Below are 13,462 nucleotides of genomic sequence, written 5' to 3'. Positions count from 1 at the left end.
CAGCATCGAATGACATGGGTACCTGGGGGAAATCCTGGGGGTGAAGGCGATCAGGGGCGTGATGCTGATCACATCACCCCCACTCATGACCGGATCAAGAACGTGTGGGGCGTTACCCCCACACCCCCTATATGCCTTCATGGCGTGGTGCAAAGCACAGGGGAGCACTTTACCACAGAAAGTGAAATATGATGTGTCAAAAATAAGAATTTTTCTGTTGTATTTTTCTCATTAAGTGTTGCTTTTCTGTCACTTTTGGCTAATTGCAACAATGAGAATGAATGATCATCAGATGAAAATGATGAAGGGACACTCACAAAGAGACACCCATGCCCCAGCCTAGAATCTTTGATGATTAATAGCTAGATTTAAAATGTGATATTACCAAATAACTAGTAATGTCTTTTAAACAACATTTTTTCTTCAGGCAGAAAAGCACCATATTCGAGGATATTGTGTAATATCTATGCCAAAATCAGGATCAAAACAAAGCACAAAAATAACAACTCTCAAGGGGCTATCAACATATCAGAAATATTGCATTCTTCATAATGGATGAAAAAAATTGGGAGGTGGATATCACACACACACACACATATATTGATTGATTAATTTCTTTTATTTTAATTGGCTTTTTGTCACCATTGGATGAGTGATGATATGTTTGAGTGTCCCTTTGTTGAAAGGACACTCACACATGTTTTGGACTTATGCAAAGAACTTATGAGGAATTGCAGGTTACACTTCTTGATTATTGTGGTTTCCACATCTTGATTATTGTGGTTTCCACATCTTGAAAAAAAATTCGTTGTCACATAAAACACTGGAATCTGTCAATTAAATTTCTAAAAAGATTAAATTCTTAAGGCTGTATGGTGAGTCACCACTTTCAAAAAGCATATTCCCTGAAACAATACAATAGCTACATTTAAAATTGGTATAATTTAACAATACAGGGAATTTATCCTATTTGTTTGAAATTTGGGATACTTACTAATTTGGGCCTCGTAATCACGAATCTGCACTTAAAATTTGGCACTTATTTGGGGGCAGGTGAATCCGGCCAATTTCTAACATGCCTTTAACAGGGACTCTATAGAGGAAGCCGGAGCGGAGGCGGGGCCGCGTTAGCGGTTGGGGGCGGTAGGTCAATTACCCCAGGGGCGGAGCCCGGAATCGGTGGGAAATTTGGAAATCAAGGGTGTAGAGATAAGAACTTAATTTAGATTATTTTGCTATTTCCACGTGGGAGCGCCAAATTTTGACTGCAGATTCGTGATTAGGGGACCAAAATTAGTGAGTATGCCGAATTTCAAACAAAGTGGAGAAATTCCCGGTATTGTAAAATCGCTCCTTAAAATTTCCTGACTTGTCCATGGATTATTTCTTATCCACAGGTATATTTTCCAGACCTTTCTGGGCATTTGAAGCAATTAAAGGACAAGAGACCTTGTCTTTCATATTATATTTTACCAAATGAAGATGGTTTTGTAATTAGATCTTCTAATAGCCCCTTATGGCACAGTGGTATCATTGTTACCTTGTAATAAAAGATTCCAGGCTCTATTCTTGGTTAAGGTAGTTAGAAGTTCGCATGCAGTTTTAAACAGTAGGCTCAGACCTGCATGGCTTATTTGTGCATAACATGTACCTCAAACAAAATTCACAATTCAATACCCTGGCTTCTATGAAAATCATACTACCAAAAGCAGTATGATTATATTTTTTCCCAATGTTGTATGAGAGATACACAAAAGCATTATTATAAGTTTGAAATGAACAAGAACTACCAAGTTGAACACAACTAACTGACCCAACTTACTGAACATTACATGCTAAGCAGGGTGCAAAATCATTTAAGACTGGTGGGGGGAGAAAGATCTTAATCTACAAACCCCCTCCCCCCAACATACATACATATAAATTATACGATATACATATTTATAATGTTATTAAAAGTAAAAACAAATTATTAAAGTAAATTACTAAATTAGTAATTAAAATAGTATTATTATTTATTACACACAAAGAAATAAATTTGTTACTTTTATGTATATCAGATATTATAATGTAGCAAACTACTTCCTTTACTAACTGGTTAATAAATTATGAGGGCCTCCCGGATGGCGCAGTGGTAGCGTCGCCGCCTTGTAATCAAGGGGTCCCGGGTTCGACACCCGGTGGAGGCACATAGTGGTTCGGATTCCACTTTAAACTGTAGGTCCAGTTCCGATTAGCCTTTTTGTGCATAAAGTGGACTTAAAACAACAAATCAATAAATTATGAAATAGTTGAACTGGTTTTATTATGTGTAAGTTTTTATTTAGTTTTTGCTCTTTGTTAATTTAAATCAATTAGATTTCATAGTTATTATTGTCTTGCATTCTTGTTTTACTTTCATTGTGCGTATTGATATTGGTGTAGATTTGTTAATGATCTCTTAAGAATACTAATTTGTGTATGTATTCGATATTATTCTTAGTACTGTATATTTGAAATTAAAAGTAATTGTTGATCTTTTGTTTGTTGTAACAAAAACTCCCCCCCTGGAAATTTTTGGTGAGGGGATTTTTGAGGCCAAGATTGTTGAAGGTGGGAAATCCCCCATCCCGCCAGGATTTCGCACCCTGATGCTAAGAGTGTTTACAATGAAAATGTTGGCATCAAGCAAATATTTCTTAACAGAAATCATGAAGAGATTTTTTATTTTGATTTGCTTTATTTTACTTTGCTTTTTGTGCCACTTTTGAATAATTTGCGAAGATGGAGATGAGTGATGAATGGACACTAACAAACATCCATGCGCAGGCCGGGATTTGAACCCGGGACCCCTAGTGTTGTAGCGCGATGCGCAAACCAATCTGCCATGGGGGCTGGCAAATCATGAAGAGAGATGAAAATATGAGATACTGGTATTTCTGTTGTAAAACACGGCTTAAAATACAAATTTGTATGAATAAAGCATAGAATAAAACATACACATGTTTTTTCTAATAACCCTCAAAACATTGAATACCACAACTGTAATTCATTACGAAAACATTTAAAAGTGGGGGACGTTTCTGTCTTTAATATATAACAAGAATTTTTTTATGAACAATAAATGTAGGCAAAATTTAACACAGTATTATGAAGAATGGTATTTTATAAACCCATTCAATGATTTACATAATAAATATATTTAAAAATACTATAATATAACAAATATGAGCAGGTAATGATAGGTCTCGTATACATAGTGTATTTAAAACATTAAAGGGGAAAAAATAGACGTCTATGTTGGCACAGTCCATTTTAACCTTACGTACAAATATTCAAGCAATATTCTCATAACTGCGAAGCATTCTCTAGTGGCATTGGGTTTGACAGATCGGTCGTCCTTAAATCGGCCGAAAAAAATGTCAAGGCTAGCTATATTTACTAGACGATATTAATCTCCTCCACCATTTACTTTCCATTATATATTTAAAAATATATATTTCAGAACAGCCTTAGTTCCTATGAAGTAATTAATGCAATTAACACAAGACAAACTCTTCGTCTAACCACCACTTAATGAAAAGTACAGTAGTTTTAAATATAATTTTCACCACAAACATAAATAAGAATTCACGTCAACTTATTCGAACATTCACAAGTTTGTGCAAAACCATCACAGAAAGTGGGTACAGAATATATTACTAATCTCGAAACTGAGCCTTATGTTGCAGTGTTTGATTTACGACCAACTTTAGTTAGGATTTTGCAGAAAGTAATGTTTATATTTACAAAGATTTCACTCACCTGGCAAGTGGGCCACTCCTCTTTGCCCTTTGGCTGAGTATTTTTTCTACAACAGGTACATTTCCATTTCTCGCTGCTTCCAACAGCTCTTGGTCTTTTCCCATGGCCCATTAACACATGCCGTAAATCACAAAAAAATATAGATAAAATTCACAATTAACACTAAATCGCTTTCCTACGAGATTCATTGATCCACGAACGCCATGTTGCAAGTTGTTATACGCCCTCATTCGTCAGCTGTGAAAACAGCAGACAAATGAGTAACGAAAGTGTCATGCCTTTGCGAAGTGAATGGTGCCTTGCGGGGAAAACCAAATTTTTCGTTATATTTTTTCATGTATTAAGCATATAACGCAAAGAAAACTGTAAGGTGTAATTGTTATTGATGATGTGTTTTCACACGAAGCTTCAAACACTTGTGTTGTTAGTTTATATATCAAATTTGGTTCAAAGTCATGTTACACCGTATCCACTAGATGGATTAAAAGGTAATATATTACGTTTTATTTTCTAAAATTCCTTTAAGCGACAAATTTATGCAAATATAATATAAATATCGTGGTATTACCTTCCATGCGAGATAAGACAAATAAAAATCTATAAATATGTATTTTTTTAAGGTGAGAATTGGCAATATAATGCTGTAAATAAATTAATTATTAATTGTTTGAAGATGAATGCATGATGAATTACTTAACCCATACATTACAGAATAACTAGCTGATAAGAAGGTCACAAATCCTCCCCCAGCCCATATAAGGTTTTTTATATGAACAAGAATTTGTGTACTCCCTCCCCACATACCACGTCCTGAAGCACAACTAGTAATATTACACTAATGGCATGAATTAAATATTTTTTTATGATTGGGATTTTTCCTGCATTCTGTGTGTAACAACTCTGTTATTCAACATCAATCGACATAATAATTTTCTGCTTTTATTAACAGATGCATGTACTTGCTGTTTACAATACATAACTAATAATAATAAGATTACAAGTAGCAGAAAAGTGATTCTAGAGAACAAAAATGCAAATGCAAAGTACAAAGTTTGTCTAAACTAATTTATGTTGTTTAAAGATTCGGAAAGTATTGGTTTGCAAGAAATTATGTTGCAGAAGAATTATAAATGAATGAAACAACTTTGTGTCCAAGTTTGTTTTTAAGTTCACTATGTGCCTCCACTAGGTATCGAATCTGGGAACTGTTGATTACAAGGCATCAGCTTTACCACTACACAATCGGGAAGTCCCACAACTGTATGTGTTTATTTTAATTGTTTTGATTGAAGAATGTCGTAGGCAACAATAGATAGAAAACTCTCATATTTATGTACATCATAACGATTTACAAGTATTCAATGTGGGAATAATTGTGTGTCGCACGACGTATGTCCAGGTGATGGATCATTTTCTTGCCATATAAACAAACTTCTAATTTGGTTTCAAGGCTTGTACCATCCACAGTTTGTGTGGCTTGATGAGTTGCCATTTACTTCTATATGGTTGGCAGCACAGCTGCAACTCACAACTGTCTTGGTACATGGATTTTTTCAGGCTTCATTTGAAGGCTCCTCTGATTTTGTTGACATTTGAATATGATATCAATGCTGTCCTGTGTTGTTCCTTTTTGCACACAACCAGTCTCTTAAAATGGATGGTACCAACGTAGATATTCTTCCAAGATGGTGAATATTTACCAAAACATGTGCAGAAATGCCGCTGCACTATTGTGATGGAATTTGTCTGCTAACTCCAACACAGTATATGCTTTCTTGTGGTTGCTTGCCATCTTGCAACAATATCAAAGACTGTTATTGGGCATATGAATGCATGCACATGTGCATCTAGTTGAAAATGTATGTGTATCATTGTGATATTGAAATTACACATTCAGAACCGAGGTTAATGAGTGCAATAAGGCATATCTATGCCCTACCCAGTTTCGAGCCGACCACTCCTATCATTGAAGTGCAGTATGCTAGACACTCTGCCGCCACAGAGGTTGACTCTATGACTACTTGAATTTGCATTTCTTCAATCAGATACACCCTACCACTGGTCACTGCACTGTTTGCAGATTTAAATGTAGTTTAAATCAATTGGATACACACTAATCATTTTTTTTCATTTTTTTTCAGATGAATTCGAAATAGGAGTATCATCAGTTGACTTCACAGTGTCTTCAGATGGTGTACTTGTAGAGAAAATAGAATCAATTCCCCCACGCAGTAGGATAACACTAAGTGCAACCAACATACCACAAACAGTGCATTTTATTATTTTCCAAGTGCATTCATATTTGCGTAATGTGACGATATCGTATGATAAGAACTTAGAACCAGGCAATCATCTTCAAGGAACAAACATTGGGTTAGCATCAGTTTTAGAGACACAAGATGCTACAGAAGTTTACCTAATCAACGCAAGCCCTAGCAACATTACAGCTCTCATTGTGATACAGGCATATGGAAATGATGGTAAGTACCACCACTTTAATTAAAGTAGCAGAGAGTTAATCTTTACAGGTTGTGATCTTAACTGAACTAAAAGCAGTATAAAAACTAGAAAGCAGCACCAATGGAGAATCAAAAATGTAGTAGAACAGTGCCAGCTGAGCAGTTTTAACATAAATGCTTTCATCTTTCCTTCCTGCCTTCTTATCTTTACAATAGGGATGGACACATGTTCTGATTGTTTAATTCCGAGTTTATCATGGTGCACAGGCACTTTTTACTTGATTCAATTTTGGTAACAGTACGGTATAGTGAAAACACATTTCACTCATTCATTTCCTAATTATTTACATTTGTACTTACTTGTTATGCATAGTGGAACATTTTTAAACGTGGGAGTTTGCTTTTTTTCACTGAAAAAAGCGTAATTTTTCACATTACAAGTATTTATTGTTCGTTGCTAATTCGCTTTTGTTACACACAATATGGCGTGCAAATCCTGACTCATGTTGTCTGTTGTCAGTTGATATGCAGCATTTCCAAACTTATTAACCGAAAAATGCCGCACAAACTATTCACAGAAGGTTTTTAAGCGAAAATTGATCCACAAACCATTCACGGAAGGTTAGGTTAAGGCAAACAGAAAATTAAATTGGAAAAAAGAAAATGCTGTTCACCTTCACACATCATCTTGTAAAACTACCGTGTGGTTCCTACACTAACGAAAATTGATCCACAAACCATTCACAGAAGGTTAGGTTAGGCAAACATAGAAAATTAAATTGTGAAAAAAAAATGCTGTTCACCTTCACACGTCACCTTGTAAAACTACCGTCTGGTTGCTACAGTAGCAAGGGGTTACATAATTGAACGCACGGAACATTTGATTCACGTAGTCTATGGTAATGGTGGCAAGAGCTATCGTGCATCGGAGATGTCGAAAAATACATGATTTACCGGCCGAATAAGTTGAATGAAGGAAGAAAACACTTCCACGAGCTTCTAAAAGTCTTAAGAAACTCAGTTCCGTAAGTAGTTTCTCCTGTAAATTTGAAGAAATGTGTTTTCACTATACCGTACTGTCACCTCGATTTCTAATTATGTCTGTTAATGCGTACTTCAGAGCTTTTATTGATTACTTACTGCACGTTTTCTGGAAAACTATTTTTCCTTCTGTGTAGTCCTATACGATTCTTTATTTGCAAACTGTCATTTGTTTGCTGTCATCTACTTCACATGTGTGGGGTGTGAAGAGCTATTTCGTCGCTAAATGCTTTCATTGTTAGGTTAGGCAGGTCAGGTTTAGGGCTCTTAGCATTAAATTAACATCCTTAAATGTTTTAAACATGTGATCACATAATGTCTGGTCTTGAGCACAAAACGCCCTTTTCAAATCATAATTTCCCTGGTGACTAATGCTTAGTGAAGCTTAACTGTGCTAATGAGTTTCTCCAAGCTTCGAACTTCCTTCCACAATTGTTTCCAGTATTCTAAAGCACTTCCTAACAGTGTTGGCATTTTGCCCAGGTTTTTTCGAAAAAACCCAACCGGGGTGGTTTTTTCAGATAAAACGTGGGCAAAACTGGGTTTTATTAGTTTGTTTTCGGGTTATGTTTATAAATATATATATTTTAAAAATGAAATACATTTTTCCCTGATAGTAATATATTGGAGCATTCAATTTGTATTGTTTTAGTTCAGTGAATCAAGAACTATTTAATATTTTCTGTTAATATAGTTAAGAATTGACAATGAAGGTCTCACGCCTTGAAATTATTAAACTAAAAACTGCAACAGACCATTGAGGGCCCAGGCCTACCTACAGACTGCCGACCGCTCTCCCACCTCGTCCTACTCTAGGATTGACGTGTGGTCAGCACGACGAACCCCCCAGTCGTTATCATAGGTTTTCATCACCGGGTTACACTACTCATTCGTAACTCCCCAATTTAATCATGATGGTGAGAGTTCAGCAGTCTCATACACAGGCCGAAATCTCAGGAGACTCAAACCTGCATCGTCCCATAGCCAGAGCCCAAAGCATGACCCCACAGCCACAGTGCTGGACAAATGATTAAATCCTTTAAAATACTATGTTCTGAAAAATTTGACCAACAGTTTGATTCTACTCTTGCTGGATGACGTAACAGCTAATAGATCTATGATCAGTTCCCAGTGTTGTGTATTTGCAATACTATACTAATACTTGATAGCTGTGGTGGTTTAGTCAACCTCCGTGGCAGAGTGGTTAGCGCAGCCTGCTGGAATGCCAGGGCTCCCGGGTTTGAATCCTGGTTCGGACGTGGATGTTTGTGTTTGTCCCAGTGATAATAGAGAAAATTGATATGTGTGAAAATTAAGAAACTAGAGAGAACAAGGGGGGTACTACTGCTATGGGGTATTACTTTTATTACAAATGTAAAAAAAAAACTAGACAGGCTGGCTGACTGCCATGCAGAAGATCTGGGTTCGAATCTTGGGTTGGGTGATCTAAGTTCAGTATTTTTTCCGGTCTTGTCCCTGCATAAAGCAGCTCTGGAACTCACCCAGCCTCAAATCAATGGGTCGGGGGGGGGGGGGGTAAATGCAGCTGGAGTTTGGTTGTGATCACATCACCTCCAATATTGAGATCAAGAATATGTCTGGCTCTACCCCCATATCTCCTAAATTTGCCTCCATGGCATGGTGCTATATGTACAGGGAACTTTACCTTTACCTACTATACAACATACGGTAGCTGCGAAACATGGTGACAAATTTTTCTCAAATACAATATGACAACAATCCTTTAAGTTATCTTGTATCGCTAAAAATTGTAACTCAAAAGCTTTACGGTACTATTATCGTATGGGCAAAACACCTCCGAATCATATATTTCGGACTTCTTTACATTGCTAACGTGTTGCGGAACATTTCTTAAGGCGAAATAATGCATTTCTAACTAAGATAATGTTTATTTTCTCTATTTACGAGTACTTACTGTTACTTGTTGTTTCGAATCTGTAACACATTATGGCCGTGATAGCATACTGGTTTAGGGGGCGTTCTGAGAGTGTTTTGTCGATTTATGCAGTGGTGCAACCTCGTTCACCGGAAAATATCTACTTTCGTGCCCCTATTTGAAATTATGCTAATACGTCGCATTTACGTGTAGAACTTGTGAAATAACCTTGCGATTTACCACGTTCATTGTCCATCTTTCTTTCGCAATTCGGAACCATCTTTCTTTCGCAATTCGTTAATGCTCTTCCTTTACACACAACACTCTTGCAACCTTGAACATTGACGTCAGACGAGGAATGCCTACGTGGTTAGGTTAGGCCTGTTAGGTTAGGTTCCATTAGCATAAATACAAAGAAAAAATAATATTTTCGCTATGAGACGCGTTACCTTTGTATTACCTAACATGAAAAAGGTCTCTCCTGTGACGTCAGAACACAATGTTGCTAGGGTGTTGTGCGATAAGTGACACCCATTCGGGTCGGAACCACCTTTCTTTCGAAATTTGTTAATGCTCTTCCTTTACGCACAACCATCTTGCAACCTTGAATATTGACGTCAGACGAGGAATGCCTACGTGGTTAGGTTAGGCCTGTTAGGTTAGGTTCCATTAGCATAAATACAAAGAAAAAATAATATTTTCGCTAAGAGACGCGTTACCTTTGTATTGCCTAACATGAAAAAAAAAACTTTCCTGTGACGTCAGAACACAATGTTGCTAGGGTGTTGTGCGATAAGTGACACCCATTCGGGTCGGAACCACCTTTCTTTCGAAATTTGTTAATGCTCTTCCTTTACGCACAACCATCTTGCAACATTGAATATTGACGTCAGACGAGGAATGCCTACGTGGTTAGGTTAGGCCTGTTAGGTTAGGTTCCATTAGCATAAATACAAAGAAAAAATAATATTTTCGCTAACAGACGCGTTACCTTTGTATTGCCTAACATGAAAAAAAAACTTTCCTGTGACGTCAGAACACAATGTTGCTACAGTGTTGTGCGATAAGTGACACCCATTCGGGTCCGAACCATCTTTCTTTCGTAATTCTCTTCCTTCCAACCTGGAATATTGACGTCAGACGTGAGACGATGAATGCCTACGTGGTTAGGTTAGGTTACATTAGCATAATTACAAAGAAAAATTATAAAAAAACCTTTCTCCTGTGACGTCGGAACACAATGTTGCTACAATGTTGTGCGATAAGTGACACCAATTCGGAAAAAATGGCTTGTTCCGAACTCGACAGGTGGTTCTAGTGAAAACACGGCGAGGCTGAAACACTGGCTACGGGGTTGCATCGTCTTAACACGCGGAACATTGCACTCTCATGCAAAAAGCAAATGGCGTGAGGAGAAACAGCGTGTCGGACAGAGATTTTCGCAGAAAACAACACGCATTCACATTAAAATGGATCAAATCTACATTCAGGAACTTCCAAAACGCTCAAGAAAATGATTTCCATAAGTACTTTCTCCTGTAAATTTGAAGGAAATTTCAAGGAATCCGTTTTGCCCATACGATAATGTTACCAGCTTTACTTTTATGGCAAAATGTATGTTTGAGATTTTACCACCACTCCTCTCCTAAACCATGAAATATAATTTTAAAAGTTTTATTGTAAAATTGTGGACCGACGAATTATCTACAATGACTGAGTTTAGTTCCTTATACTCAGAATATTCATTGTAGACAGTTTTGGGGGAAAAGAGAGCATGGTATAAAGCGTGCGTGCAACATGAGTAAAGTCAGTTTTTCATTCACCATCTTGAAACTCATTGTTCAATTTCACTCACATGTAATACCATTGCAGTCTGTCAAGTTTTCTAGCTGCAGAAATATGTTATCATGGTCACTAAATATATGACTTGTCTTTCTTTGCCCATCCACCCCACCCATGCTCCTCCTAAATCGTGCATTATGTTTCGATAAGTTTATTGTGAATTTACAATGCAAGTAATGTCACAAAGCTCCTGAAAGTTTTATGCACAAAGCTCAAATTGTAGACTAAAAAGGTTTAAAAATGTCAAAAATGGTCAGAATATGAAAGTATACTATGCATTGTATTTACTTGAGTACCCCACACCCCCTATTTTTAAGAAAAATATTAAATTTGTGGTAGATTATGCGAGTGCTCGACTTCTTGGGTATAGAGCTAACCACAAATAACATTTATCCTACATGGGCAAGCAACCTATTACGTTCAATCCAGTGGTGTGGCGTGACTTTTTCAAAAGTGTTACTGGCTATCAGTACAACAATTATGCCTGCTAGACGTTATCACCCCCCCCCCCTTTCGGTAAAGAAAACATGTCTTCGAGCTAGATATTTGTTCATTTCGTTCTTGTTTTGCAATCAGCACAGTGATTTAGCCACAAACACTCCTAGAAAGAACTACCACTCATGAGACAGTTACCACGAAAATCCAATGAATAGTGGTAGACCCTTGTCAATTCTTCATCTGTCTCTGTTTCTTTGCAATGAGGTGCGAAGGGGAAGAAGAACAACCACACTTTTCTTGGGTCAGTTTGATGTTTGTGTCGTGAGCACTGAGCAGACGACAGAACTCCACTCCTTTGTGGAAGGGAAGCTCAGCTGTACGTATTTACTACTGTTGCCAACTTAGTATTTTGGAACAAGGTTTGTCCAAATCACGAATCACACCAAGGAACTATATTTTCTTGTATTACCTAACTGGTCTCAGTTGTAGTTCAGTCCAGCCTTGGCTCTGCAGTCTACCTACAGTTGCTTCACAGAAATTGTATTCCTATCTTAGGCAGGATTTAGATCATTTCTGCCAATCCGATGTGACAACACTGGCTGGTCCAGTAGGTCTGAACGGCAACAGGACCCCTTAACAGGCATATGAATAACCTCATAGCACACTATGACCCAAAGTCCTTCCCCGCTCTTTCCTTTCATTGGCACCCTCTTCTCCCTTGTTGCCTCTTCAGGGTAGCGGAATGCCTCCTTCTTCGCTTCTGTTGGCAGCAGAAAAAAATGTACTAAGCAATATCTACTCGACGGCAACTGTGTTTATTAACTTATATAACAATGTTGTCATTTTATTGAAACAACTTTTTAATGCTTTACATTTTGCTGTTACCTGCAGTAACACCTGATACATACACGCCACGCCTCTGGTTCAGTTAATGCACTGAACTGGAGGGAGAGAGGGATCACTGTCTCAGTGCAAGGCATTGGAAAGAAAACAGAACATTTGCCTACTAAATTTTGAGAAATGAAATGAATCATTTGAAAAGTGTTTGATATAATTATACCACAGTTAACTTTATTCTACTTTAACGACATTTCAATAAAATATACTCAATTCTCCTTTGTAATGTTTTATACATGGAAGAATTTTTTGTAAAAGTTGATAGTCACAGGTGAAACTATGTGGCTTGCCCACATACGGAAGTGACTGATATCTAAAGTGTTACCACATTTCAAAATTATAAGCTTTGTTCGTTCAATGTTTTATCTAAATATTTCAGACCCTTTTGATTTTTTGTTTCTTGGATATATGTTCGTATTATTTCTGTTAAAAGTCTATTTCTAGCATGATTTGAGAAAAATATCCTGAAAAAACCCACTGTGACATGCACCACATTAATTATTTTGAGTATTATAAGCTTGGCTTAGCCTTCATTTTACAAGTTTTCTCAAACTGTTAACAATTCTAGAACCTCAAAATTATCTAAAGCAATAATTTACAACATTTTCTGAAAAAAAAAACATTTGAAGTGGGTTTTTTTGGTGGGTTTTTCTGAAAAAAAACCTCGTGGGGAAAACTGCGCTGGGCCTACCCTGCTTCCTAGTACTGCTATGATACTTGCGAAGAAGCATTAAACATTTGGTTCTGTTACCCAGGGATGAATTTTTATTAACTTTCTGAGATTTATACTTTTAATTCAAGTATGTACTTATGTTCTTTCAAGCAAACTGTGAATTTTGTGTACTTGTACCAAGTTTTCCTGCAGAAGCATGAATGTGTTCCCTTCATGGCAATGTCATCTTGTAATCAAGGGGTCCTGAGTGCGATCTCCCATGGAGGCACATTGTATGTCCCACTTTAAACTCAAGATGAAGTCCCAATGAACTTATGCAAGCATAAATTGTTCTTAAATTGGGGCTGTTGACCCACTTTACCCCATCGCAAATTACGACAGATTTCAATGTTTTACGTAATGTGAAATTAGGAAAGACAAGTAACATCAGAT

General features: G+C 37.0%; 2 protein-coding genes across 3 annotated transcripts in view; one reads left to right on the top strand and one right to left on the bottom strand.

Moving 5' to 3' along the window:
* Positions 1–4,004, bottom strand: part of LOC145988628 (ankyrin repeat and SAM domain-containing protein 1A-like) — a 200,706-nt gene extending 196,702 nt beyond the window's left edge. For both annotated transcript variants that reach the window (XM_083123652.1, XM_083123653.1), the window contains exon 1: positions 3,784–4,004. In XM_083123652.1, coding sequence (XP_082979778.1) covers positions 3,784–3,887 — 104 coding nt within the window. In that variant the 5' untranslated portion in view covers positions 3,888–4,004. The remainder of the gene's footprint in view (positions 1–3,783) is intronic.
* Positions 4,005–4,046: 42 nt separating this feature from the next.
* LOC145988627 (transmembrane 7 superfamily member 3-like) overlaps positions 4,047–13,462 on the top strand; it is a 30,035-nt gene continuing 20,619 nt past the window's right edge. Inside the window, exons 1-2 of the mRNA XM_083123651.1 lie at positions 4,047–4,271; positions 5,925–6,263. Of these exons, the coding sequence (XP_082979777.1) occupies positions 4,169–4,271; positions 5,925–6,263 (442 nt within the window). The 5' untranslated portion in view covers positions 4,047–4,168. The remainder of the gene's footprint in view (positions 4,272–5,924; positions 6,264–13,462) is intronic.

Source organism: Lepisma saccharinum, chromosome 6 (genome assembly GCF_977018435.1).
Source record: "Lepisma saccharinum chromosome 6, izLepSacc3.1, whole genome shotgun sequence".
Lineage (NCBI taxonomy): Eukaryota > Metazoa > Arthropoda > Insecta > Zygentoma > Lepismatidae > Lepisma > Lepisma saccharinum.
This window is presented reverse-complemented; position numbering and strand designations above follow the sequence as displayed.